The sequence below is a fragment of the Capsella rubella genome, unplaced genomic scaffold (genome assembly GCF_000375325.1).
Source record: "Capsella rubella cultivar Monte Gargano unplaced genomic scaffold, Caprub1_0 scaffold_4, whole genome shotgun sequence".
Taxonomy (NCBI): Eukaryota; Viridiplantae; Streptophyta; class Magnoliopsida; order Brassicales; family Brassicaceae; genus Capsella; species Capsella rubella.
The window spans coordinates 14,210,525-14,235,478 of NW_006238920.1; the positions used below are offsets into that span (position 1 = coordinate 14,210,525).

Sequence of the window (24,954 nt, forward strand, 5' to 3'; positions counted from 1 at the left end):
TTGTCTCCAGCTAACCAAAAAATAAAAAAAATTAGTTAGCAAATTGCATCTTAATTCTCCAAAATACCCAAACAAAACAACGCCTTTAGTATTAAAAACCAGATTATCTGTCTTTTATTCTTTCAAATTATTGAATAAGTAACCAAGCTGTTCATATAATCGTGAGAGACCAACAAAAACTAAACCATCATCCTCAAGCACAAAGTTGTATGCATTCACATTTCACACCCAAATATAAAATGCACATATTCTTGATGAAAATTAACCACATTTGAGGTAGTTTAACTTTGAATTATTATTTTATTATTTTTTTACAACACGAACTATATATTAGAGCATGATTATCAATGACCTCTTAACAAAATCTTAAGTTAAGAAAAGTTAAGAAAAGTTAATAAATGTATCTTATCTAAGAGATATTTACTCACTTTTCTTAGTTTTTTTTCACTTTTCTTAACTTTTCTTACATTAAGATTTGTGTAAAAGACTCTTGATAATCATGGTCTTATCTAGACTCTTTATCTTTTCTAGAAAGAATCGTCGGACGTTGACGAAAAAGTCAAACCCGTGTAACTTAGCATTACGGGCTGGTTGAATTCTCATTGGCGCCATCGGCATCCCCACCGATACGTAGCTTCTACTTTTTTTCCACGAGGTCATGGCCGTTATATTAAAAATTTTAAATCAAACCTAATTTTAATATCATTCCCATTTTTCCCGTAATAATTGACCCCAAAATTTTGTTAGTGGTTAGGACAATTACATTATTTTACTTTTTGTTCGTTTTCTCTAAAGCACATGAAACACAGGCTTGTAGAATATAAAATTCAACAGTATTCTCCGTCGCTAAGTTTGGTTTATATAAATCTCATAAACCATGACTAATTAGTATATCACTAAAAAAAAAAAAAAGGACAATCATGAACGATTTAGAACATGTTCGACCGCTAGCTCCGGCGACCATTCTCCCGGTGAGCGACGAATCCGCCTCCAACATTAGAAATAATCTCCGTCGCAGAAAGCGGATGAATTGCTTAATCTGCGCCACTGTAACATCTCTACTTCTAATCACGGTCGTGTTGACTTTAGTTTTCACGGTGTTCAGAGTCAAAGACCCGACCATCAAAATGAACGGCGTAATGGTCAACGGCCTAGATTCAGTCATGGGGACTGATCAGGCCCAACTCTTGGGAACAAACATCTCGATGATCGTTGACGTGTCTGTCAAGAATCCAAATACGGCGTCGTTTAAGTACTCCAACACCACGACGAATATATATTACAAAGGAACGGTGGTGGGTGAAGCTCACGGGCTACCTGGGAAGGCGAGACCGCATCGGACTTCGAGGATGAACTTGACGGTTGATATAATGATTGATCGGATATTAGCGGATCCGGGTTTGGGTCGAGAAGTAAGTAGGTCGGGTCTTCTGAACGTGTCGAGTTATACCAAGGTTGGTGGTAAGGTGACGATGATGGGGATCGTGAAGAAGCACGTAACGGTTAAGATGAACTGCACGATGGCTGTGAACATCACCAGCCAGGCCATTCAAGATGTCGATTGCAAGAATAAAATCGGTCTTTGAGGTATACGTACGTTAGGATCGATTTTCAGTTTTTTTTTTTTATTGGTTTATTTTTGTTTTTCAACCGTACAAGAGCGGATGCTTCCATGACAGATCACTATTTACATGTTCTATTCGTTTTACATAAATATTTTTTGTTTTGAAAATTCTGGTCATTTGATTATCGCACAATGATAGATGTATATGTTTTTATATATTTTTCTTGTATTTCTTGAATTTTTTTTTGTCGGTACATTTACTGAATTTTGAATGGAGTAAACATAGCGCTTTCGTTAACATATCAAACTTATGTAAATGTTCAAAGAATTGACCGACGACTAATCATTTAGCGTATTAATTTATTAGCTATTTCATACTAAACTGACTCGTTCTACATTATTAGTTAGTCCACTAATAGTCGAATTAAAAGTAAATCATAGCAAATCATGTGAATCTGTCTTTTAAACGATTTCACACGTACTACTATTTTGCTAGTTTAACCATATTTCAATGTCTGTTCGTCGTGGTTAGTTACATCATGCTCAATCTCATTGATCGTTCGTTTGCGAATGGACCATTAGCAGTTTTTCGAACCGGGTGTCTATTGTCTAATTAGTACGAACCCCAAGAGCCAACGAGAGCGTTTAGTGAATTGCATTGAGAAGAAGCCTTGGAATCACACAAATCGATCCAAAAATCAACAAAACAAGACAAACGAAATGAGTATAAAATAGTCTTTTCTAATAGGACCCCATAAAATTCGAAATTGACAAAAATATTTGTTAAACGGTCAATGTTTACAAGGCTCGAACACATTATCAAATAAAATAAAATAAAAAATACAACTGAAAGTAAAAAAAAAAAAAGAAACATATAAATATTCCTTTGGGTTGGGCCACTTAATTAATAAAACCTAACTTATTTAATAAATGCAAATTTCAGTTTCCAAACAAATATTAAATGCATCAGCTGCAATTTCCACCCACCTCTCTTCACTTCTTCTAAACTAAAATTAATTAAAATACAGATTTTCAAAAAAAATAAAAAAATCTATTATCAGTCTCCTTCTCTCTCTCACACACACACACATGGACCCAGTCTTCTTCTTCTTTACCATCAAATGTCAACAGCCGCCTCCTCCTCCTCCGTCTTCCTAAACCACCCTCCTTTCCCACCGTCTCCACCACACGGCTCCAACCACTCTTACCTCACAACTCTAGGCTTTGGCTACTCCATAGCCATAGCTCTCGGTTTCCTCGTCCTTCTCTCAACCGTTCTTTTATCCTCGTATATCTGTTGCCGCGACTCTCGCCGCCGTACAACCGCCGTGGAATCTACAGGAGACCGTGGCGGAAGTGTAATCCTCCCCCGCATAATATTTGTCGCTGAAGAAGACAATGATCTCGAAGCAGGTGACGTCGTCGTGGGGCTCGATCAAGCCGTCATCAACTCTTACCCTAAGTTCCACTTTTCCAAGGAATCATCCGCCGCGTCCTTAGATGGGTTCGGCAGCGGAGGAGATACGACGTGTTCGATCTGTTTGTGTGAGTATAAAGAAGCGGAGATGCTGAGGATGATGCCTGAGTGTAAACACTACTTCCATTTGTGTTGTCTTGATGCGTGGCTTAAACTCAACGGATCTTGTCCTGTTTGTCGTAACTCTCCGCTTCCGACCCCGACGTCTACACCTCTCTCGACACCTTTGTCGGAAGTTGTGCCGCTCTCGCAGTACGCCGCCGACCGGAGGAGAGCAAGGAGATGATATTTATTAATTATTATTTTACATTGATCCATTCGCCTAATTAGGGTATTATTTTTGCTCCGTTTCATTACAACTTTACTGATTTGTAATTATAAAAAAAATCCGTCAAAAGTGGGGTTTGGCATTAATATCATCGAAATGAAATCCAATTTGAATTATTTGCTTGCCTCATTAAAAATTTATCCTTTTCTATTAACGTTTTTGAACGTCCTTTTTTTCCTTATGACCATGAGCGGTTGAAAATAAGATACGCGGTCGTGTTTCGTAACATAAATAAAAGGGTTTGAGTTTGAACTTTGAACTACAAAGTTTACTTACTTTTTGGTTTTTCTTTGGTCAAGGATTGGAAACTAACTTTTAGTTAAATACTAGTAGTATTTTAGATTTGTTGAATGTCGGAAATAGATGTTTCTAAAGTTGGGAACAAAACATAGTTTATTTTCTTTTATCCCAGGTACATCAGTTGATGAAGAAGTTACATCGTAAACTCGTAGGTCCAAGTGTTGGTCGAGTTAAACTGTGGTCTATGACAATTTTTCTTTATGATTTTAATAAGATGAAATTTCCTAAACGAATAATTTGCTTGCATACACACTTTTATAGATTCATCACATTTGTGATTTTTATTTTTGAAGCAAACCGATCGAAAACATGCCTACATGGCCTTCGTTGATAGTCGAGAACGTTTTTTTTGTTTGTTTTTTCTCCCTTGTAAAGCGCACCTTAATGATAATTCATATGAGAAGGTTGGATAGTGTGAACATATGTTATTTATATAGTTGTTGAAAATTTGGTATGTATGTCATAATGAAATGTGAATGTGTTATTTGACTTAGACTTGTCCACGAATTCGTTTTTTCATTCCCCCTGCACAATCATGCGGTGATAGCTGTTACTTGTTAGAGCTTAGTGGTAATGTCTTTGTAATCAAGTAATTAATTTCGCTCTGATTTCAATTTATTCTCTTTCTAACTGCTCAGTGCTCATCTAGGGAATGTTATATAAAATTTATATTAACAAAATCTTTATTTTATAGACTCTCAACATTACAAGTCATTGGGACAATACTTTCTAATGAATTTTCTTAAACATTCGACCTAGACCCAAAGCCGCTTACTGAAAGAGAGAGTTACGTCGTGGGACTTTTAAAGATTTTGATTAAATGCTTCGTCATAAAGAGGATTAAGTTTAAGCCGTCGATTTCGCGATACGATATAAAACACGTGTCGTAAATCCACCCGTTGCTTAATAAAGCAAAGGTATGACCAGCGTTTCCTTCCTTTTGGTTGTTTGCCTACACGTTTCGAGGCTCTGCTTCTCCGTCAATTAACGTCCGTTTTCTTCCTTTTTTTTAATAGACGGGTTAAAGATAAAGATACTAACGCCGTTGACGACGGTATTTCAAAATAATTAAACTACGAACCGCATCACACGTTCGGGTATCGAACCTCAGGCTCGTAGTTATAAAGACTCTTGTAAAACCTATAATTTTGCTTGTTTCCTCCTTCTCCTTCACACGTTTGGATATTTTATTGTTGTTGAGAGTTTCTTCTGAGAAGTTGAATTTTGGGAATTCAATTTGAAAAATCAATGGCGGAAGAAATTGAGAAATCTGTGCCGGCGGAGGAGTCTCTGATGGAGAAGATCGCTGAGAAGATTCACCATCACGATTCGTCGTCATCATCTGAATCCGAATACGAGAAACCGGATTCGCCTTCGGCTGTCAAGGCTAAGATCTATCGTATGTTTGGCAGAGAGAAGCCTGTTCACAAGGTTCTCGGTGGTGGAAAGCGTAAGGGTTTTATCTATTAGTATATATTCTTCTTCTTCTTTAGCATATTTTCTTCGTTTTGATTGATTTTTTATTTTTCTCTTCTCATGCGTTGATGCTTGATCTGCAATGCCATGGTTTAATTACTCGTATAAGGATCGGTTGTATGATAGTTTATTTGTCATTTTAAGATTTGTTCACCGACTGATTTGGGCATCCAAATTTAAGACTTTGACTTTGTTATGAAACCAATATATTGGCTTTAATTATGTTTTTGACTTGTGAGGATTTCTAATCTATGTTTGTATGCTTCTCTCGTGTCGTTGGCCTTATCTATCTTTTCTCAATTGACTCTTTCCAGCTGCCGATGTGTTCTTGTGGAGGGATAAAAAACTATCAGCTGCTGTTCTTGGTGTTGCTACTGTTATTTGGGTTTTGTTCGAGCTGGTTGAGTATCATTTGTTGAGTCTGTTGTGCCACATTTCCATACTCGCTCTTGGAGGCCTCTTTTTATGGTCCAATGCTCACACATTTATCAACAAGTATGGCTCAGACCCTTGATCATGTTAAGGCCTCAATGTGTGTTGTTTATATATCTTATTTCAATTGTCTTTTTCATCTTTGCAGGACTTCACCTCAAATTCCAGAAATCCATGTTCCCGAGGAGGCTTTCCTTGTCATCGCTTCTTCTCTCAGAAACGAACTAAACCAAGCTTTTGTTATCCTACGAAGCATTGCTTTAGGAAGGGACCTGAAAAAATTCCTGATGGTATGCTCAATCTTTGCTTCTGAAATTTACACTTCAATTTAACAGTTTAGAACTTGGGTTAGTCGTATGGGTAATTAATCAGTTTTATTCCTAGTTTCCAACCCTCATCTGTTGAACCTTGTTTATTCACTGAGTAAACAGTACATAGTTTTTCATGCAACAATGTTTGAGACAGTATATGAAATTTTCTGTTTGGATCTCGTGTGTCAACATGATGCTTGCCGTAGCCTATAAGATCCTGCAAGTTGTTCCTGAATCTGATGACGTTATTTGTTATGTCAGGTTGTTGTTGGTCTATGGATCATCTCAGTGGTGGGCAACTGGTGCAATTTCTTGACCTTGGTGTACATCTGCTTCGTGATATTGCACACAGTGCCAATGCTGTACGAGAAACACGAAGACAAGGTTGATCCATTGGCAGAGAAAGCAATGAAGGAGTTGCAGAAACAATATGTGGTGTTTGATGAGAAGGTTCTTTCTAAGATTCCCGTTGCTTCTCTCAAGGCAAAGGCAAAGTTGGGTTAAAAATATATACGTCTATGGTTTTTTCTGGTTTAAGTTTTTGACCATGTGAAATTGTTGGTAACTTGCAGAGTTTTGCCGCTAATGGCCCAAATGTCGTTTTATGATTTTATCACATTTTGACTACAGTTGTTTTTTCCCCCTTCCAAATACTATCTCTTTTTCCGGCTATTTACAAAGAATTCCTGAGTTCATGAAACGTAGAACATGGTTTGTTTTGGAGAAGCCCAGATAAAAATAAAAGTACTTTTACTATTTCAAACAGTTTTAGAATTTTTTATAAGTTTTTCCAAACAAATGATATAGAAAAAGAATTAATGGAATATAGGTGTGAGAGGGAGATAATTACAACACAATAAGCAAGACACACGGATTCCTACAAAAACGTGTATAAGAGTATATACCAAACTGGGTCAAGTGAGTAATCTGGAGAGCCTGTGATTACTATCCGATGATGTAAGAGGCACCGTTGAAAACTCCGAATCAGATTGCTCATAAAGTGGCTTCTGCGTGGTACTACTAGTATTAGTAGCCTTCTCTTGCTCTTTGTTCGCTGCATCCTCTGCTTCTCTTCTCTCTCGCTCTTCTGCGTCTTTAAGTAGAAAATCAACCCACATATCTGCAAAAGACTAAGAGCCAACAAAAGGGACAAATAGATCAAGCAAATGATTTCATTCAAATGAGACGCTATTTCTTTCTGAATTCATTGGTACCTGATTATCTGAAGCTATATTAGGATGTGACTCGGCTGAACCGCCACCACCACCACCACCGCCTAAGATGCCACCGACTAAGCGACCAGGTAATCCCAGTACGCCCCTAACTACACCTTTACCCGCAGCTCCTTGTTGTGCTAATCCTATTCGCTGTTTGTCTTCCTCTGAGAATCCAAGCATTCGAACCATTAGGTCCAAGACCTATTCAGAGACATCCAGATGAGATACATATTAGCTCAATGCTATTTGCGTAAGCTTTACATGTTAAAATATAATCAGTGTCTTCCTCTATAATTATTAGCTTAAGGCCATTTTATGAACTGTAATCTTAAAAGATTATGTTTGAAACAATTGAAGCCTACTTATACTGCCTCTTCAAAGTTGTGATGTAACTTGCCATCTGACAGGCTAAGTAGAACAAAAAGGATTTTGTAATTCAATTTCACAAATCATACCTCTCTGCTGTGATTCCTTTGGAAGTACGTAGCCAGCAACTTGATAACAATACGCCTGAAGAAACAATATGACAAGATTATCAGAATCTGAAGAACACATGGAATAACATGTGAAATAAAAGTTATTGCCCCACCTATCAACCAGAAAATCGGAGTCCATGGACATTCTATTGAGCCTAGTCATGCTTTGCTCAAGAACACGCCTTACTTTTGCATTGTCTTCTTCAACCTTGCTTACTCTGTTTTTCCATTCTGCTGCAATATTTTCTGTGTGCAACAGCTTCGCTGTCATTTCCTCTTTTTCTTTCTTCGATGACTCTAACTGTTCATCAACATCCTTAAGAAACAGAAAAATGGCATAAACCGAAATCCATATGACAACATATCATATAGTTGACAAAGCAAAGGTTAGAAATATTACTTGCAGACGAGCTGAGAGTTTCATTGCCTCTTCTTTAGCCACTGCAAGCTCTCGTTCAAAATGCTCCTAGAACATTTAAGAAAAGGAATACATAAATGAATCAAGGTTACACCTAATAAAAGAAAGGAAAAATTCATAATAGATACAAACCTTAGCTTCAATTTCAGCATAGTACTGGCCAAGAGCAGTTTGAAGATTTACAAGTTCCACATTTTTGGAATCTATTGTTCTCAAACAATTCGCAAGCTTTAGATTTAAGTCTTCAATTATACCCTTTGACTTCCGGATTTCATGGTCGTTGCTCGACTTGATTTCCTCCCCATTAGCCATTGCCTGCGTAAGAGCTTTTTCTAAACCTAGTATCTGAGATCTCTGATATTCATTGGTGTGGCGGAGTTCTTCAATCAATCTACTATCTTCATCCATTTTCTCAGACTCCTCAGTCTCCTGTAAGCATAAACCAAGAAAACTATTATAGAATTTTGTTCACAGATACCTTGTAAACATTGACACTAAGTATAATTCATAACAGATCTTAAAAGTTATAGTTATAGGATAATCGAGAAACTTAGCAAATTATGCAGATTATTGCAAATTATATTCGGGTGATATAAAATAATTATAGCTGATGCCAAGTAACCTCATTATCATATATAAGTAGGAAATTAGCTTCGGATAATAACCTTTTCTAACAGGTGTTGTTTCAGCCGTTTCAGTTCTTGCCTTGCCTTATCCTTCTCTATTCGTGTTTCCTCCAACTCCATTTCCAACCTCTGCAAAGATTTCTCCATATCTTCTTTCCCAGGAAAGCTTCCGGGCTTCTCCTAATTATACATGAGGAAAAGTAGAAGGGACAATAAATGCTTGTTCCACACTTGATTTCGCATATAAACAATGTTTATTTTGGTTAAGGGACCAACTATATCAAAATTTAGAATTAAAGAACCTTGTCCAAACTACTATGATTTCTACCAAGAGCCTCTGTGCCCTCTGAGAAGGGTTCCCTACTTGTTGCTCTCTGGGTTGCTTCCAAAGTAGCCTCTAGTTTTCTTTGTTTCAACTACACAACAGAAAAATGTAGATTATATTCCAGAGTCCAAAGCTCAGAGGACAACTAAAAATGATAAATTCTTTGTTAAGTTAGTACGGCAATAAATCTTAAGCTCATTATTTTCCTTCTCCAGAGATTTGTTAACCTCTTTTAGATTTTCTATGGAAATTCCAACATCCTGCTGCTCCCGACCATTCAACTTCATCTGAAATTGTTTGATTTCAGCCAATTTTGCATCCAATTCACTACGTAGTTTGTTACTCTCCATGAGGGTCTGCATACAGTTTGAATAAATGTCAACTCATTAATCAGATTACAAAACTGTAATGTAACAATGGCGATGCTTAAGTAGACAAAAAAAATTGTAACCTCAGAGACTGGGATAACCTTAAAGTGTAAATACTTACTTTTTCTTTATCTAACCTCAGAGATTGGATTTCCTCCTTGAAAGATTCATTCTGTTTCCGCTCCTCTGATGAAATTAAGGTGAGTGAGACTAGATAAGAAAAGATGTAAAGAAACAGTCAAGCTACAGAGTGGTGCTATATACCCTGTAGTGAAATCTGAAGATTTGTTGATTTTTCTCTCTCTTTCTCAAGTTCTCTAGCCTGGGAGGACGCCATTGACCTGGTTCTCTCTTCAAGCATATCTGCAAACTCCTAAAAGGCATTCACATTGTCGCTTAGAGTTCCGCGCTCAGCAATTAGCACACAACCCGAGTAATTTATTGCACTATCATAGCAGAGCATAAGGTTAAAGTACCAGATATATCCAATTAAAATTTGAATATTTCGTTCTGAAACTCTGATACATCAATACATCATAGTACATGTATCTAACAAACAAAACAATGCAAAAGGTTTATCTAAGAAAATGGCAAATTATACCTTGTCTTTTTTATGTGCCTCGGAATTGTTCTCACTCCCGTTTTGTTTCGAGGCAATGCCATTGTACATTTGGTTTCGACTTTTCCAATTTGTCGGGGACTTCTGTGACCTGTTGGGTGAATGATCGCTGTTTCCCTGCAGAAGACTATTAGTTAGTCTAATGTTTGAAATCTTGAGAAGCATCAGTTATATCAAATACAATCCATAGTACATTACGCGACAACATGTTTTGGCACATTACAACTACAGATAAGCTGTAAGCATGCTTCCTGAATAAAAAATAAATTTGCAGGCTAGCAGTAGTGCCAGATAGCATAAGAAACAAGTACGTGCAAAGAAAGTTGACAGACAGTATACCAAAGGTCCACAACCATTTAAGCAAACACCTAACACCGCAAAGTATAGAGCATCTACCTTCATAGCATTATTGTTTGATGCCCTGGAAAGATCCATTCTAGACTCTTTGAGAGCGGCATTAGTTGAAGTCAAATTCTGTTTCAACGAGCCATTCTCCTGGTTCAATCTGGAAATCTGGTCCTGTAACCAAGTGGCTTCTGTGTGAGGAAAGAGCACGAAACTGATGTGTATGGCAAGACTTTTGATAAAACCATGAACATTCTTTACCTCTTTTTCTTTTAAAAGAGCCGCATAATTAACGGAAAGAGCTTTAATTTCTGCTTCTGATTCTTGAAGCTTGTTGATCTCTGCTTTATATCTCTCAATCTACAAAATTGAGCATTATAATAATTAGCAATAAACAACCAACTACGTCTCTCAGAGTATCAACACATAAAAAAGACAACTCAGACTTTATACAGTCATGTGAGAAAGAAACATTCCAGTAACGTTCGAAATAGAAGAAGATAAACCGAGAATGAGCAAGAAGAAGACAAATACCTCATGATTAACGGGCGATTCGACACCATTGGCCATTGGAGACCTAGAGACAGACCTCGAGTACCTAAAGCCATTAGAATTCCTCCGATCAGAGTCCAAGAAATCACCGCCGCCATTGGTGGACCCGTAAATGGTGAGATCTTCATCATCTTCGTCGTCGTCGTGCACATCGAGCGCGATCTTGTTCAAATTCTCCTTCAAATTGGCAATCGAACTCCACATAGCTCAACTCGCAATAAAACCCGACAGAGTCACAGATTTCTACTCGGAGAAAGAGACAAGAATCTTCTTCTGTAAGATCAAAAATTTCGCGCAGGTAGATCCGATTAAACAAAATTGGTGGATCAGCATATAATTTTCATGATTTCGGTTGGCGGGTCAAATTATCGGACGGGTCGGGTTATAAGCCATTTAGTAAATTAAAATTCAGGCCCAATATAATATTAATGAGCCTCACTCACACAGTGGCCTTTAGATAAATTCCAATGGGCCTAATCCACATCCGTTGAATAATTCCAACTCCAACGGCTACGATGTAATCGCATAACCCTAATACATGCGCTATATAAATTGACCTAAGGATACTTCATCATCCACACCTCATCTAGGGTTTTGTAGCTCAGTCATCTTACTCGCCGTATCTGCGATTTAGCTTAGCTTTTTTATTAGTCTCTTTGTCTGATAGAATTTATTTGATTATGGTGTGATATTTTCTTAGTATGTCTAGAGATGCTATGAAGAGTTAATATCGGAAATTAGAACAGATCGTGGGGGCGAAACTCGTCCCGCGAGATGATGTCCGATTATATTATGGTTCGTATTCGCTGAGCATCGAAATCGTTATGGCATTGTTATAGAAAATAGTTAGGGAGAACGAGGGACCTATGGGTGAAACGCTTTAATCAATGCGTATTCAAGCCAAGTTTACCTTCGGAAATTCATATCGAGGATTGGTGGATATATCCGAGATCTGTTGTTTCAATTCCGGACTTCGGTGTTTCTATCACTTAAGTTTTCGATTAAAAGTTAATTCTGATTTGTGTGTGATAAGAGTAAAAGCGAAGGACCCAGCAGGGAAGCGAGTATACTCATGAAATGAGGCTTCTCTAACCATTTATTTAACCTTCGTAGATTGAGTCGTCCAAGAACTCTTTGATGATCTGTCTTTTTAATTGGATTGTCTTGTGTTCTTGTTGTATATTTTTGATCTAAAGTGTTCAGTTTTGTGTTTTGGGATGAAAATTAGAAGCAGAGAATGTGTGTATCGGCTTAGTGCGACCTTATGCGCTTTGTACGAAAGAATTCTTTGCAAAATCGATTTGGGGCAGATGGGCAGTTGTGATTCATTGTCAATTGAATAGCTCAACAATCATCTTCCCCACATTTCATCTTTAATTACAAGTTCAACTGTAGTGTTGTTGGATTTTCTTAATACGCACTTTGACGTGACATTATCTTTAATGGATTATGGGAACTTTAAAAGTGAAAATTGTGTACATTGAATCATTATTTCGAAGAAGCAGAGATTTGTGTGTATCGGCTTTGTGCTTTCAAATGCACTTTTCACGAAAGATATCTTTGCAATATATATTTGTTGAAGATGGGCAGTTGTGATTCATCGTCTATAGAATAGCTCAACAATCATCTTCCCTACAATTCCCTCAATCTACACCATCACTATTATTCGATTTACTGGTTTTACAAAACTTAAAATGGTTCAATTAAATTATTGGAACATCGTTTTAACTTTTGAGTAGTCCTCATTGAAGTTACTCATATTGGTGGAACTTCTTGTTATTAACGACCTAGTTTTAAATGTGAACGTAGATTAATCTTAACCCTAAGACCATCTTGTAAATCTTACCCCTAATATCCTCCCAATGAAGATGCCGCCCTAATTGAACCTACACGGTAATTATTATATATAGAAACCCGACATAGCTTGACGTAAGTTTCTAGTTAGGGATTTTATCAACTTAGTTTTTCCCGGTGAGAAAGGGTTTTCCTGCATTGGCACTATGGATTTGTTAAGTAATGATCCAGAAACCCAAGGTTATCAGGGGATATGTGCTTTGCCCGACGATTTGCTGTGGCTGATCTTACTCCGCGTCCCTGCAAAAGATGGAGCGGCCACTGCGATCTTATCTAAACGATGGCGTTACATGTGGCAGATGCTGTATAAACTCGCTTTCAAAGACGACCAAGGCAGCGAGAGCTTTGGGTGGTTTATTGACAAGTCACTGCAACTCCATAGGGCACCGAAACTAGTAAGCCTGGTTGTCGAACTGGGTCCACCATGTCCTGTTGACGTAGATGTGAGAAAGTGGGTTGACAAGGCAGTTAACCACGGTGTGAAAAAGTTAGATTTCAAGCTCCTCTGGACAGGAGAGCCCACAAGCTTCCCGAAGAGCCTTTACACATGCGACTCGCTCATTACTTTAACTCTATCCGACCAGATCCTGGTCGATGTTTCCTTCCCGGCTAGCCTACCGTCTCTCTTATATCTGAATCTTTTCAACGTGGTCTACAAAGACGAAGAATCTCTTGCTAGGCTTTTATCAAGTTCCCCTCTTCTCCTACAACTGCAGGTTAAGCGACGTGATGAGGATGACAACTTGACAAACTTTACCGTGAAAGTGCCTTCGTTGAAAAAATTTATTTATGAGAGCAAACGGCTTAAGAAAGAGGAAGAAGAAGATCACACAGGGTCGTTGGTCGTAGATTCCCCTGCATTAACTGTATTAAACATTGCTGACTTTAGGAGAGACTATTGTAGTGTGATAGAGAATTTGTTTTGCCTTGATACTGCATTCATCGAAATTGTTCTTTACCCTGATGAAAACTTTCTGAGATGTCTTTCTTCTGCAAGACGTCTGTTCTTGAAGTTATCCGAATCAATGGTATATCCCACGGGCCCGATCTCCTTTGTTCCTTGTTCCTTGCTTGGTCAACTCATCTTTTTTCTTTATTGCAGGTTGCGTGTTGTAACTCTGTTAAGTTCTCTCGGCTCACAGATTTAATCGTTATTTCAAGAGCTCCAGTATATTGGTTACAACCACTTATGTTTTTGCTTCAAAACTCTCCTAAACTGAAAAATCTTGCCATCTGCAACACGGTAACTGCCCTCACCCCTTAAAATATGCACATCTAGCTTTTGATGAATTGAACTGAAATACCAAAGTAAATGTAATGGTCTCAGGGCTGTCCCCCATCTTCCTGGAACCGGCCGAGTACTGTTCCCCAATGCATATCATCTCATCTAGAGATTGTTAGGGTTATAAACTATGAAGGAAGAGAAGATGCGAAACAACTAATGACATACATTCTTGCTAACTCCAACTGTTTAAAGACAGTGGAGATCTCCTTTAGAGCAACCTGCAATCTTGAAGAGTGCCAAAAGGAGTTAGAAGCTATGCCTAGGATTTCAGCTTCATCTCGCTTTCTTTTTTGTACCCCTCTACCTCTAGTCCACTGGAGTCGTTAGATGGGCTTAGCTACTTCATCTTGATTTCGGTTTGAATTATTGGGTAAAAAAAATCAAGATGATAATTCTATATTTACTCAATTATTTTTACAATTATTGTTAAGTTATTTCAATAGATATTTTTGGCTTTTCAAATGAACTCGATTCTCGATAATGATATGATATGTACTGTATGTCGTAATCATCAAGGCTAAAACATCATATGCTTTTACATGAAAGAGAGTGTTTCAAGACATGAGTGGTATAAAAGGTCTGTGACCAACACAATTCCCTCTTCCTCAGCTTCACTTGCTGCTATATCATAATAATTAAGTACTAAAACTCATCATGTGATTTCTGCGGTAATCAAACCAAAGGACTCCAAGAAACAGCTTTGCACCGAGCTTCTTCTTATTCTTGTTTCTCTTTAGTTTTCCAAACCATCCAAATCTAACATCTTCCTCCATCCTTGAAACTTTAATGTCAACTTGAAAAACATGATATATAGTCCCCACAATCTCAGATTCTTTATATAATTGGATTAATGCTTGTTTGAGTTGTTTCTCTTTACTTCTTTACTTAGTCATCTGTCTCTCTTTCAAAACAAATACAAATGACCAGATCACATGATCATGGTGGTGTTTGCTGAAACCAGTATCCTAGAATCTGAACGGTGACTAACTAATCTCTCTTTGGAATATTAACAAGACAAGACGCCCAAATTTCATTAGCTGGTGGCGATGGCTGGACCCATTGTCCAGGAATCCGGCTGTATATATAGAAATCAAAACCGCTTCTTCAGAGCCAAACATCAAAATCTCGTCTAAATTTATGAAATACTGTTTTGATAACTTACCTTCCTCCGGGACTCAGATATGCATCCCATTCTCTTCTGATCTGTATTTTTAAACCATAAACCAGCTGTATGACTTCTTTAAGTTAAGAGAAAGAGATGGGGATTTCAAATTAAACCCACCTCAATAAGTCTACCCATGTCGAAATTGCTTCCGTAGTAGTAGTGATAGAACTCGACTGGTAAATTCGATATATTCTCGCAACCATTTCCAGGAGCATCCATTGTCTTTTCACAAGATGTGGCAACCGTATTGCTTTCTTTATCTGTGTTTTTGCTGATTTTGTTACTGGTAGTGTCCTCCTCATCGACCATGACATTCTCTACGGTTTCTGTGTTGGTTAGGGACTGAACTTGGTTTTCCTCTTGCTCTACAGCAGCACGAACACTTTCAAAAAACTTGTCATCTTCTTCGGGAAGGAAATGCCCTGCATAGTGTTCAGATAATCAGTTTACCTTAGTCAGACTCTGGTATCAGCACACATTGTACTACTTCAGATTATTGGCATACCTTGCTTCTTTAGTTTTTCAATTCTTAGGGAACGTAACTCTTGCATTTCCTCAACAATTAGAGCTAGTTCAAGCTGAAACATTGAAACCATGAGACTGTTTAAAGATAAAATAACTGGAAAGAAAAACTCAGAGATGAAAATGTATACAAGAATTTTTATGAAAACCTATCTTGAGATTCCCATACAATAATATCTGAGATGGCTTTAAGAAGTCTCACCTCGGGTTCTAGTCTCCTTCGCTCTCGTCTTGCCTTGACCTTCTCAATTGCCTTCATCTCGTCGACCTGAAAACAAACAACCCTGTTAGATAACAAATGGGGAACATGTATTACAGCTATCCTTAATATAATTCCACACAGTGATATTACCTTTCTATTTGCCATGTCCTTGGCCATTTCATTTTCCCTCCATTCATCGGCCTCCTGATCAGCTTGTTCAAATCTTTCAGGCTCCTGAAACAAACCGTATAATCAAGATGATGGAGTTAATAGCTCAAAATACTGAAACACTGGAATATAAGCTAAATAGAGCATACAAGTCCACCTTAGCACGCATTTCAGCAACACACCGTCTCTTTTGTTTCTTCCACAGTTTGTTCCTTTTCGATTTCTTCAGTTTGCAAGTCAATCTTACTACTGCAGATTTTTCTTCCCATGGAGTATTCTCATCAACAACAAACTTAAAAGGCTCAAGCTGTGCTCTTAAGGTAGACATCAAGGAGTTAGCAGCTTCCACTGAAAGTATCTCCTGCTGTCCCAAATCCATCTTCGTAGCGTCTAGATATCTCAAACACTCTACTCCTGAACCTTGCTCTACAATTTCCGTCGAACCTTGGGCGTCTTTGATCATCCTCAACGCTTCCAGTTCCTTCTCCCTATATATAACAACAGTGGAGTAGGTGAAACTCCAATACTCCATTGACTTAAACTTGATTCAATATGTGTGTAACTACACCCTAAGATGGAAACTCACATCGATTCACTATCACAAAAATACAATTTGAGTGACCATTCTTACTTACATTGATTTAGCGAGGTTAAGCGTATTTCGGAGTTGTTTAAGCTGATCGGTTGTATTCTTTGTATTCCAAAACAAACCACAACGGGGCGGGTCCGGAGGTAACATCGGAGCCCATTGGTACGGAGGATTTGGTGGCTGGAAATTCGCCGGATTCATCTCGGAGACTCTCTACCAGAAACCCCCAAAATTCAGAGAGTTTCGAACCAAAAAAAATTAGAACTCAAATTGAATCACTGGAAGTTAGCTAAAATACAACAAATCGTGAGAATAAAGGAGGACTTACACTTACAGATATAAATCATTTAACGGAGGAGACTTCGTCGAGATCGGAGAGCCGAGACCGGCAAAAACAAAAGTAGAGCGCGCGAGGTTGAGATATTTTGGGCCTTGTAATCGATACTTAGGCCCATTTAGAAAATATTTAAGCCCATACACACCCGAAGATCGTTGAATCACAAAGTGTTTACAGTTTTTGTTTTGTTTTATAAGCTGTTACAGTTTTAGACTTTCGACCCAGACAAATTTAACTTGTTTAGATTTCTTCTTAAGAACAAAAACGTCCGTCCGTTACCATTTCTTTCTTCTTTTGGGATTTTATTCTCTTTTTTGAGGATTACTTAAGTCTCTGTTTTGAGTCAACCAATAAGAGAAATTTGGTAGGCCAACACCAACTCAACTAATGAGTGATGAGTAATGACAGACTGACAAAAACACATGAATGACAACTCTATCAACGGTGTCCTTCTGCAATAAAACAATTCCATAAATAGTTTTTAACGTAACGGATTTTAAAGGCAAATTAAAACCAGTGGATTTTTTTTAATCGCTTCTAAAAATAAAACACAAGAAAAAATGTGTCAAAGATTCCAACACCGATTCCAAACACAGTAAAAACAAACCAAAAGAATTCAAAATATAAAGGAAGAGAAGGCTTAGAATCGATTCAAAGCCTGTGAATTACGAATCCAGATAGAGAGAAAGGTTTTGCATTTGCGACCTTTCTCAAAATTGGGTTCCGTTAATTTCTGGGATTTGTTTTGGAGGATCTTAGAAAAATTATTTTAAACAATGGCGGATCAAACGAAGAAGAGATACGTTACAAGCGAGGATCTGAAAAAACACGACCAACCTGGAGATTTATGGATTTCGATTCAAGGTAAAGTCTACGACGTTTCCGATTGGGTCAAATCTCATCCCGGAGGCGAAGCAGCGATTCTCAATCTCGCCGGCCAAGACGTAACCGACGCCTTCATCGCTTACCATCCCGGAACCGCATGGCACCACCTCGAGAAGCTCCACAACGGTTACCACGTGAGAGACTTCCACGTGTCCGACGTCTCGCGTGACTACCGCCGTTTAGCCGCCGAGTTCTCCAAACGCGGCCTCTTCGACAAAAAGGGTCACGTGACTCTCTACACGCTCACGTGCGTCGGCGTAATGCTCGCTGCGGTTCTCTACGGCGTTCTGGCGTGTACCAGCGTCTGGGCTCACCTCATCTCCGCCGTCTTACTCGGCCTCCTCTGGATCCAGAGCGCTTACGTCGGCCACGATTCAGGTCACTACACGGTGACGTCAACCAAACCGTGTAACAAACTGATCCAGCTTCTCTCCGGGAACTGTCTCACCGGGATCTCAATCGCGTGGTGGAAATGGACTCACAACGCTCACCACATGGCTTGTAACAGCCTCGACCACGATCCGGATCTACAACACATCCCCATCTTCGCCGTCTCTACCAAATTCTTCAATTCGATGACGTCACGTTTCTATGGCAGGACATTAACCTTCGATCCTCTAGCTCGATTCTTAATCAGCTACCAACACTGGACGTTTTACCCTGTAATGTGCGTCGGAAGAATCAATCTCTTCATCCAAACCTTCCTATTGCTATTCTCGAAACGCCACGTCCCGGATCGAGCCTTGAACATCGCCGGCATTTTGGTTTTCTGGACATGGTTTCCTCTCTTGGTCTCGTTCCTTCCCAATTGGCAAGAGAGATTCATCTTCGTCTTCGTGAGCTTCGCCGTCACGGCCATTCAGCACGTTCAGTTCTGTTTAAACCATTTCGCCGCTGATGTTTATACCGGTCCACCAAACGGAAACGATTGGTTCGAGAAACAAACCGCCGGTACGCTTGACATTTCGTGTAGATCGTATATGGATTGGTTCTTTGGTGGTTTGCAGTTTCAGTTAGAGCACCATTTGTTCCCTCGGCTTCCTCGTTGCCATCTCCGGACAGTGTCGCCGGTGGTTAAGGAGCTTTGTAAGAAGCATAATCTTCCGTATAGAAGTCTTTCTTGGTGGGAGGCTAATGTGTGGACGATTAGGACTCTTAAGAATGCAGCCATACAAGCTAGGGACGTCACCAATCCTGTCTTGAAGAACTTGCTTTGGGAAGCTGTGAATACTCATGGCTAAAACAGGCTATCAAATTTTCTGATTACATACAGATCGGTTTGATTCGGTTTTGTTGGTATTTTAATTTCGTTTGTGGAGTTCTTTTTTTTGTTTATTACAGTAGTTTGAACTTTGAACTGTTAGGTGTAACTCTACCATGATCAAATTAAAATACAATATTATCTTTATGTTGTGGTCAGTTTATGGTTTCGGGAGGTTCTAAGCAGAAGTTGAATAGATGTGTGGTAACAGAACATAGAAAATGAAAAAGGCTATGCGCAGAATGATGAAGATCACTAAACATCTACAGTAATTTGATAAATAATTTTTGCCCACTAATAAAGCATAGTTGTTCTAAATAGTACATACAAGAAGGATTGTGCAGCTGTAATAAACATACAAAGTAAACCACCGGAAAAAAATGGAGTTTCAAACCAAATTGTTTTGAGTTCACGTCAATGCAAAGTTCGCAATTTCTGTCGTATACTCAAACTAACATTTCAATATGTGTCACAGAAACATCACACCGTCAGCGTCAAGGGTTGAATGCTTTTATACCAAATAGAGTTTATCAGAACACAAAAAAAAAAAATTTCGGAGTAAAACACTGTGTAACTTTGCTTCCACGTACACTACAGTCATACATCGTATGAAATTGCTTGGACTTGGACCTCTCGGCCTCTTTGAAAGATCGCTAAATGCCCCTTTTCCTTTTATTTAATTCTCTTAAAGTCTATATTAGCTAGGTGGGTTTTTCTATAATTACTGTATTATAATAATGGGCTTTAATTAGGCACCTGCAGCCCAATAAGCATAAATGGACCATTTCATATATGTAATTTCGTATTGTGCTAACACATCTCACGAAATTTCAACAATCATAATCGTTGACGATGACAAGTCTCTGGAATCGTTATCCATGCGGAACTAAAGATTATCCTCAAGAGAATTTTGCTGACCTATCCTCTCGCGTCGCGCCTTTTCTCGTCTTCTCTCTGAATCCAAGAAGCCCAGCCAGCATATTCCTCTGCAAAATCCCTTTCTCTTCCAAGTAAATATTGGAGTATCCTAAAACAACATGATTGCCCTTGTTTAAATCTCCAGTCTTCCTTCTTCCCGCTTTTTCAATTCTCCGATGGCATTCCTTGTTCGTTCGCCGGAGATTCCCACCGTCTCGGCGAGAATCAATTCGAGTGTAGGTCCTTCGATTACGAGGAGTAAAAAGGGTAAGGTTAAGGTTTCGGCGATTGACGCCAGAGATTTGTCTGGTGTTAAGAATCAGAAATCGAGGTTGTTCGGGAAATTCTCAGCTCCGGTGAAAGAAGATTGCGAGATTAGCAGAGGCGAAGGAGAAGATAAGCAGGGTTACTATGTCAATATGGGTCACGCCGTTCGTAGTATCCGAGAAGAGTTCCCTTTGCTCTTCTACAAAGAGCCTAATTTTGACATTTACAGGTTTCCATGAAGATTCTCGTTTTTAGATCATCTTATTGAACTGTTCTTCATTAGCTATCTCAAATATTTTTCTGCTTTAGTGTCATGCTCAAATATCCTTGATTAGCTTTTATGTGTACTGTTTGTTCTGTTCTTGGTTAGTTTTGTGTTGATCAGTTTTTTGAATGTCTAATTTCGCACAGGGATGATATTGTGTTCAGAGACCCCATGAACACATTCATGGGAATTGATAACTACAAATCCATATTTTGGGCGTTACGTTTCCATGGAAGGATCTTCTTCAGAGCACTTTGTGTCGACATTGTTAGTGTTTGGCAACCCACAGAGAACACTCTGATGATACGATGGACTGTTCACGGAATTCCTCGTGGCCCATGGGAGACTCGTGGTCGATTCGATGGGACTTCTGAGTATAAATTCGATAAGAGTGGGAAGATTTATGAACATAAAGTGGATAACATAGCCATCAATTCGCCTCCAAAGTTTCAAATGCTCACTGTTCAAGAGCTTGTTGAAGCCATTAGCTGCCCTTCGACTCCCAAGCCGACCTACTTTGAGTTTGGAGATTGATTCATCATCTTCCTCTGAAACATACTTAGTGTTGTGTATAGTAGTAGTCTTTCGTGTAGCTATAGATAGAGAGTGGTGTGTGTGTAATATATATATGACGAAGAATGAAATAAACCCAATAAATAAAACGATATGAATGTTGTGGAAGCCTGCCTTAATGCCTATATACATCATACATGTTGGAAGATGATAACAAAGTAGCATACTACATAAATTAACAAGTACATAATCTTTAACCATTTGCAGTACAGTATCATGCTGTTGCAAATTACCACAAAACTTTGTTTGGTCATTTCTGCCAGTTTTTTTTTCAGTTCACCTGAATCATTGAAAGCAGATCACAAAAGTGATTTTCTGAGACTGAGAGAGGTATAAAAAATTGGGGCCAATGATAATTGGCCAGTAAAAACCATGATGGATCCATGGGCCTTAGCACGTGCAAGATCGGCAGGTCCGTTAACGACAGCTAATCCACACGTGTTAAAGGATGAGAAGCTGGCTTAATGCTGACGTGTTCGCCAGCGTTTCTTTCCATGCACTATGCAACTAGCCGGAAGTCATTAAAAATCCAGTAACGTTGACCGGTCCTCTTTGCAAGGCCATTTCCGTCATTTGTTTGTACCCCTAGATCCCACCTCCGATTTTACTTAAATGCCTGCATAAGAATCTCACCACACAACACACATAAAACAATACTACCATTTAATGTGTTACCAACAACCGGCAATTAAAGCAGCAAATACAGGACGACATGTGAAATTACTATCTATATAGATAGGAGATTTTTTCTTATGTATACTCGACAAAAATTATTAATTTTAATTTTCTTCAGATTATTATACTGCATTAATTTTAAATTCATTGTCTGACTGAAAATAATTCACAACTAATCCAATTCTTGTATTATAGAGATTTGCAATTTAGAGAGGATAGAGATATGATCAAACCATTATTTAATACAAGCTTGAAGATGAAACGGAAACTTCAAACAGTATTTTAAAAACTATTTTTTTTGTATTATGAATTATTTTTATTTAAAAAACATAGTGCGTCTTTCCCAAAGTCGTTTTCTACAGAAGTAATACTTTTTATTTTATTAAAAACTCTAAAAGCAAAAATGGCATTTGAGTCCTTTGGAATTAGAATCGCTTCTACTTCACTCACCTTCTTCTTCTTCTTCCTATTCTCTCTCTCTCTTTCTCTGTCAAGTTAGCTTAGCCGTCTCACCAGAAAGCTAAACCTTTACATCACCGATCAATTCCAACAAACATTGTTACAGTAATCCCATTTTCAGAGCCGTAATTTCTACTCTTATTTATTCCCTCTGATCGCTTAATCTCACCGGTTTTAAGAGAAAAAAACAAAAAAAGCTAAATGGAAACGGAGATATCGGGCATGGATCATTTGGCGATGACCTTCGACGAGGTTTCCATGGAACGCAGCAAGAGCTTCGTTAAGGCATTGCAGGTTTCTTCTTATTCCTCCTTCTCTATATTTATATCTTCTTAAATTAACAGCAGCCACGATCACAATAACTTGGGTTTGGTTTGAGCCAGATCCATCATCTCTTTGTAGACACTAGACTATACACGTTTTAGGAAGTAAAAAAAATTAAGAGAGGAAGGTCGTCTTGTTGGCTGTTAATTAGTGGATTAATGATGGGACCAAGTTAATGATTGTCGGTTAGTGTATTACTGTTCTTCAAGATTTGCATCTGGGGTCAATGTTAGTAGCTCTTGGGATTTTTAAGACTATAGCTTGATTTATATAGCTTTATGATTTGTTTGTTTGTTTAGTTTTTGTGATCTAGAGTTTTACCTCGAGACGACTCCAGAAAGAAACTGATGTTTTTTTTTGTTTTTTTTTGGCTTATACTGTTATTTAATTTACTCTTTCCACTTTTATGTAACAGGAGCTCAAGAACTTGAGGCCTCAGCTTTACTCTGCTGCTGATTACTGTGAAAAATCTTACCTACATAGCGAGCAAAAGCAAATGTAACATCATCTTATATTCAACTACTTACTTTTATAGCTTTGTATGATTATCCTCTTCTTCATATTTTCTCATTACATTACCTTTTTGTTAGGGTATTGGACAATTTGAAGGACTACACTGTAAAGGCTCTTGTCAATGCTGTTGATCACCTTGGAACTGTTGCTTCCAAGCTTACTGATCTATTTGATCAGCAGAATTCTGACATATCAACTATGGAGTTGAGAGCTTCTTGTGTTAGCCAGGTGACAACACCCTCACACTCTTCTTCATTTATCTTATTATCTATTGTAGACATTCTCCCTTAAGTTTTTTTTTTTTAATCTTCTTAACACCAGCAACTGCTTACATGCCGGACATATATCGACAAAGAAGGTCTTAGACAGCAACAGCTATTAGCAGTAATCCCATTGCATCACAAGCATTACATTCTACCCAGTAAGAGTTTTTCTTGGCTGTTGTTAAGATGCGGTTAATTACTAGTAAAATCTGAATCTTTTTTCTTTTTCTTTCTCTGACTGTTGTTAGATTCTGTTAACAAGCGGGTACACTTTAGTCCTCTCAGACGAACTGACACAAGACAGAATCATTACCAAGCTATATCCCGTCTTCAACCTTCAGGTTCAATGTCCTCCTCTTTGAGCTTATTAGTTGATATAAGTAGTCAAATATCAAACATTTTTAGTAATGCTTGGTTTCACTCACTTAGATGCCCCTGCATCGAAATCACTCTCCTGGCATTTAGGCTCAGAGACCAAGTCTACCCTAAAAGGAACATCCACAATTGCGCCAAGGTGAGTCAACATAAGCTTTAGTACTGTTTCCCACGTTCTTGATAGCTAGACAACTGATACATATATATATATATATATTGTGCAGCTCCAAAGATTCAAAAGCTTTCACAAAGACATCTGGAGTTTTCCATCTAGTAGGTACGAGAAACAGGGAGTTGAAAAGGACTCAAACATAGCATTTCTTCTAATACACCTCATGCGAAGAGATTGATGATATACATTGAAACTCATGCAGGTGATGAAGAAAACATTGTGAACAAGAAGCCTTTGGTTGGTTCTCATGTCTCAGGTGTTCCTGCAGTATCTACCGTCACAAAGCAGGCATACGGTGTTGTCCATAAGGTAAATCTTGAGAGTTTACAATTATACATGGAACAAATGTCGCATGAATCGAGTAGTTTAATTGGCATACATCGGCAAAAGCTCAATGTATAGAGCTATTTATTTATTAAATGAGATACGTCTATGGTTTGTGGTTTCCTCAGGATTTGGAGGTTCCCAAACTTCTGGCAGTACACAAGTCAGTTGACAACAACCAACGAAGAGAGATCATTCAAGCTCCTGTTCGGACAAAGAGTGTTCTTTCTGCGTTCTTCGTCAAACAGAAAACACCAAAGCTCAAAGCTGGCTACGTCTCGTGAAAACACCAACTCTTTGTACTTGACAAGGAAATTTCAGTCTCATACGACGTTTCTATTATGTTAATAACATGTTGATTTTCATGTAATTATCTCTATGACCAGTTCACCACATCAACGTACGAAGTCTAGCAAGACATGATTTTGGTCTGTCATTAACAAAACTGTGTAATAGATTTAAGAATATGGTTTCCAAATTTATGCATAATAAACATTTCTATTCGAGTAGTTATCAACCTTGTATCAAATTAACAACAGATAAGCCTCATCGCTTAAGATCCGTCATGAAATGTATTTGACATCATCAACCAAAATGTATATCAAATAATAATAAAGAAAAAAAAATTAGAAAACAAATGAATACCGGTGTGAAAATTTTAAATTGGGTTGACAAGGCAGTTAACCACGGTGTGAAAAATTTAAATTTCAAGCTCCTCTGGACA

The 24,954-nt window shown here is 38.2% G+C and overlaps 9 protein-coding genes and 3 non-coding genes across 15 annotated transcripts; 10 read left to right on the top strand and 2 right to left on the bottom strand.

Annotated features, from left to right (window-relative positions):
• Nucleotides 1-918: 918 nt before the first annotated feature.
• LOC17887633 lies at nucleotides 919-1,789 on the top strand. Its single transcript, XM_006294904.2, has one exon. It carries the CDS (start codon nucleotides 921-923, stop codon nucleotides 1,584-1,586), a length of 666 nt encoding a protein of 221 aa, XP_006294966.1. The 5' UTR covers nucleotides 919-920; the 3' UTR covers nucleotides 1,587-1,789.
• An 850-nt stretch (nucleotides 1,790-2,639) lies between these two features.
• On the top strand, nucleotides 2,640-3,485 carry LOC17889668 (RING-H2 finger protein ATL67). The gene has a single exon (XM_006294866.2). It carries the CDS (start codon nucleotides 2,686-2,688, stop codon nucleotides 3,325-3,327), a length of 642 nt encoding a protein of 213 aa, XP_006294928.2. The 5' UTR covers nucleotides 2,640-2,685; the 3' UTR covers nucleotides 3,328-3,485.
• A 1,336-nt stretch (nucleotides 3,486-4,821) lies between these two features.
• LOC17888447 (reticulon-like protein B5) lies at nucleotides 4,822-6,560 on the top strand. The gene is made up of 4 exons (XM_006294788.2): nucleotides 4,822-5,119; nucleotides 5,460-5,640; nucleotides 5,726-5,867; nucleotides 6,150-6,560. The coding sequence occupies exons 1-4, from the start codon at nucleotides 4,918-4,920 to the stop codon at nucleotides 6,390-6,392; spliced, it is 768 nt and encodes a 255-aa protein (XP_006294850.1). The 5' UTR covers nucleotides 4,822-4,917; the 3' UTR covers nucleotides 6,393-6,560.
• A 94-nt stretch (nucleotides 6,561-6,654) lies between these two features.
• Nucleotides 6,655-11,126, bottom strand: LOC17887563 (golgin candidate 4). Of its 2 annotated transcripts, none has more exons than XM_023783719.1 (15): nucleotides 10,817-11,126; nucleotides 10,544-10,642; nucleotides 10,334-10,456; nucleotides 9,920-10,054; nucleotides 9,583-9,691; nucleotides 9,440-9,504; nucleotides 9,178-9,306; nucleotides 8,928-9,041; nucleotides 8,665-8,805; nucleotides 8,132-8,428; nucleotides 7,982-8,047; nucleotides 7,695-7,897; nucleotides 7,561-7,615; nucleotides 7,103-7,306; nucleotides 6,655-7,018 (listed from the first exon to the last, which is right to left on the bottom strand). In XM_023783719.1, exons 1-15 carry the CDS (start codon nucleotides 11,036-11,038, stop codon nucleotides 6,803-6,805), a joined length of 2,178 nt encoding a protein of 725 aa, XP_023639487.1. In that variant the 5' UTR covers nucleotides 11,039-11,126; the 3' UTR covers nucleotides 6,655-6,802. The 2 variants fall into 2 exon arrangements, with proteins under 2 accessions (XP_023639487.1, XP_023639488.1); XM_023783720.1 differs by having other exon boundaries at nucleotides 8,928-9,043; nucleotides 9,141-9,306.
• Nucleotides 11,127-11,872: 746 nt separating this feature from the next.
• LOC111831258 lies at nucleotides 11,873-12,019 on the top strand. Its single transcript, XR_002834508.1, has one exon. It is a non-coding gene; the product is annotated as a small nucleolar RNA snoR145 (small nucleolar RNA).
• A 42-nt stretch (nucleotides 12,020-12,061) lies between these two features.
• Nucleotides 12,062-12,202, top strand: LOC111831256. Its single transcript, XR_002834506.1, has one exon. It is a non-coding gene; the product is annotated as a small nucleolar RNA snoR135 (small nucleolar RNA).
• Nucleotides 12,203-12,223: 21 nt separating this feature from the next.
• On the top strand, nucleotides 12,224-14,336 carry LOC17888891 (putative F-box/FBD/LRR-repeat protein At1g22000). Its single transcript, XM_006296239.2, has 3 exons — nucleotides 12,224-13,716; nucleotides 13,791-13,931; nucleotides 14,016-14,336. Exons 1-3 carry the CDS (start codon nucleotides 12,835-12,837, stop codon nucleotides 14,298-14,300), a joined length of 1,308 nt encoding a protein of 435 aa, XP_006296301.2. The 5' UTR covers nucleotides 12,224-12,834; the 3' UTR covers nucleotides 14,301-14,336.
• LOC111831257 lies at nucleotides 12,333-12,474 on the top strand. The gene has a single exon (XR_002834507.1). It is a non-coding gene; the product is annotated as a small nucleolar RNA snoR135 (small nucleolar RNA).
• Nucleotides 14,337-14,488: 152 nt separating the features above from the next.
• LOC17887827 (U11/U12 small nuclear ribonucleoprotein 59 kDa protein) lies at nucleotides 14,489-17,345 on the bottom strand. 2 transcript variants are annotated; one of them, XM_023783909.1, is made up of 9 exons: nucleotides 16,954-17,345; nucleotides 16,666-16,832; nucleotides 16,188-16,518; nucleotides 16,013-16,096; nucleotides 15,863-15,928; nucleotides 15,644-15,716; nucleotides 15,256-15,560; nucleotides 15,136-15,176; nucleotides 14,489-15,048 (listed from the first exon to the last, which is right to left on the bottom strand). In XM_023783909.1, exons 2-9 carry the CDS (start codon nucleotides 16,818-16,820, stop codon nucleotides 14,961-14,963), a joined length of 1,143 nt encoding a protein of 380 aa, XP_023639677.1. In that variant the 5' UTR covers nucleotides 16,821-16,832; nucleotides 16,954-17,345; the 3' UTR covers nucleotides 14,489-14,960. The 2 variants fall into 2 exon arrangements, with proteins under 2 accessions (XP_023639677.1, XP_006294409.1); XM_006294347.2 differs by lacking the exon at nucleotides 16,954-17,345 and having other exon boundaries at nucleotides 16,666-16,926.
• A 181-nt stretch (nucleotides 17,346-17,526) lies between these two features.
• LOC17890135 (delta(8)-fatty-acid desaturase 2) lies at nucleotides 17,527-19,260 on the top strand. The gene has a single exon (XM_006294147.2). The coding sequence runs from the start codon at nucleotides 17,733-17,735 to the stop codon at nucleotides 19,080-19,082; it is 1,350 nt and encodes a 449-aa protein (XP_006294209.1). The 5' UTR covers nucleotides 17,527-17,732; the 3' UTR covers nucleotides 19,083-19,260.
• Nucleotides 19,261-19,974: 714 nt separating this feature from the next.
• Nucleotides 19,975-21,244, top strand: LOC17890388. The gene is made up of 2 exons (XM_006294861.2): nucleotides 19,975-20,516; nucleotides 20,699-21,244. Exons 1-2 carry the CDS (start codon nucleotides 20,197-20,199, stop codon nucleotides 21,084-21,086), a joined length of 708 nt encoding a protein of 235 aa, XP_006294923.1. The 5' UTR covers nucleotides 19,975-20,196; the 3' UTR covers nucleotides 21,087-21,244.
• A 921-nt stretch (nucleotides 21,245-22,165) lies between these two features.
• Nucleotides 22,166-24,739, top strand: LOC17889500 (protein ABIL1). 2 transcript variants are annotated; one of them, XM_006294602.2, is made up of 9 exons: nucleotides 22,166-22,553; nucleotides 22,999-23,081; nucleotides 23,174-23,324; nucleotides 23,418-23,517; nucleotides 23,608-23,700; nucleotides 23,825-23,873; nucleotides 23,959-24,011; nucleotides 24,109-24,215; nucleotides 24,359-24,739. In XM_006294602.2, exons 1-9 carry the CDS (start codon nucleotides 22,461-22,463, stop codon nucleotides 24,512-24,514), a joined length of 885 nt encoding a protein of 294 aa, XP_006294664.1. In that variant the 5' UTR covers nucleotides 22,166-22,460; the 3' UTR covers nucleotides 24,515-24,739. The 2 variants fall into 2 exon arrangements, with proteins under 2 accessions (XP_006294664.1, XP_006294665.1); XM_006294603.2 differs by having other exon boundaries at nucleotides 22,167-22,553; nucleotides 23,789-23,873.
• The last annotated feature ends 215 nt before the right edge of the window (nucleotides 24,740-24,954 follow it).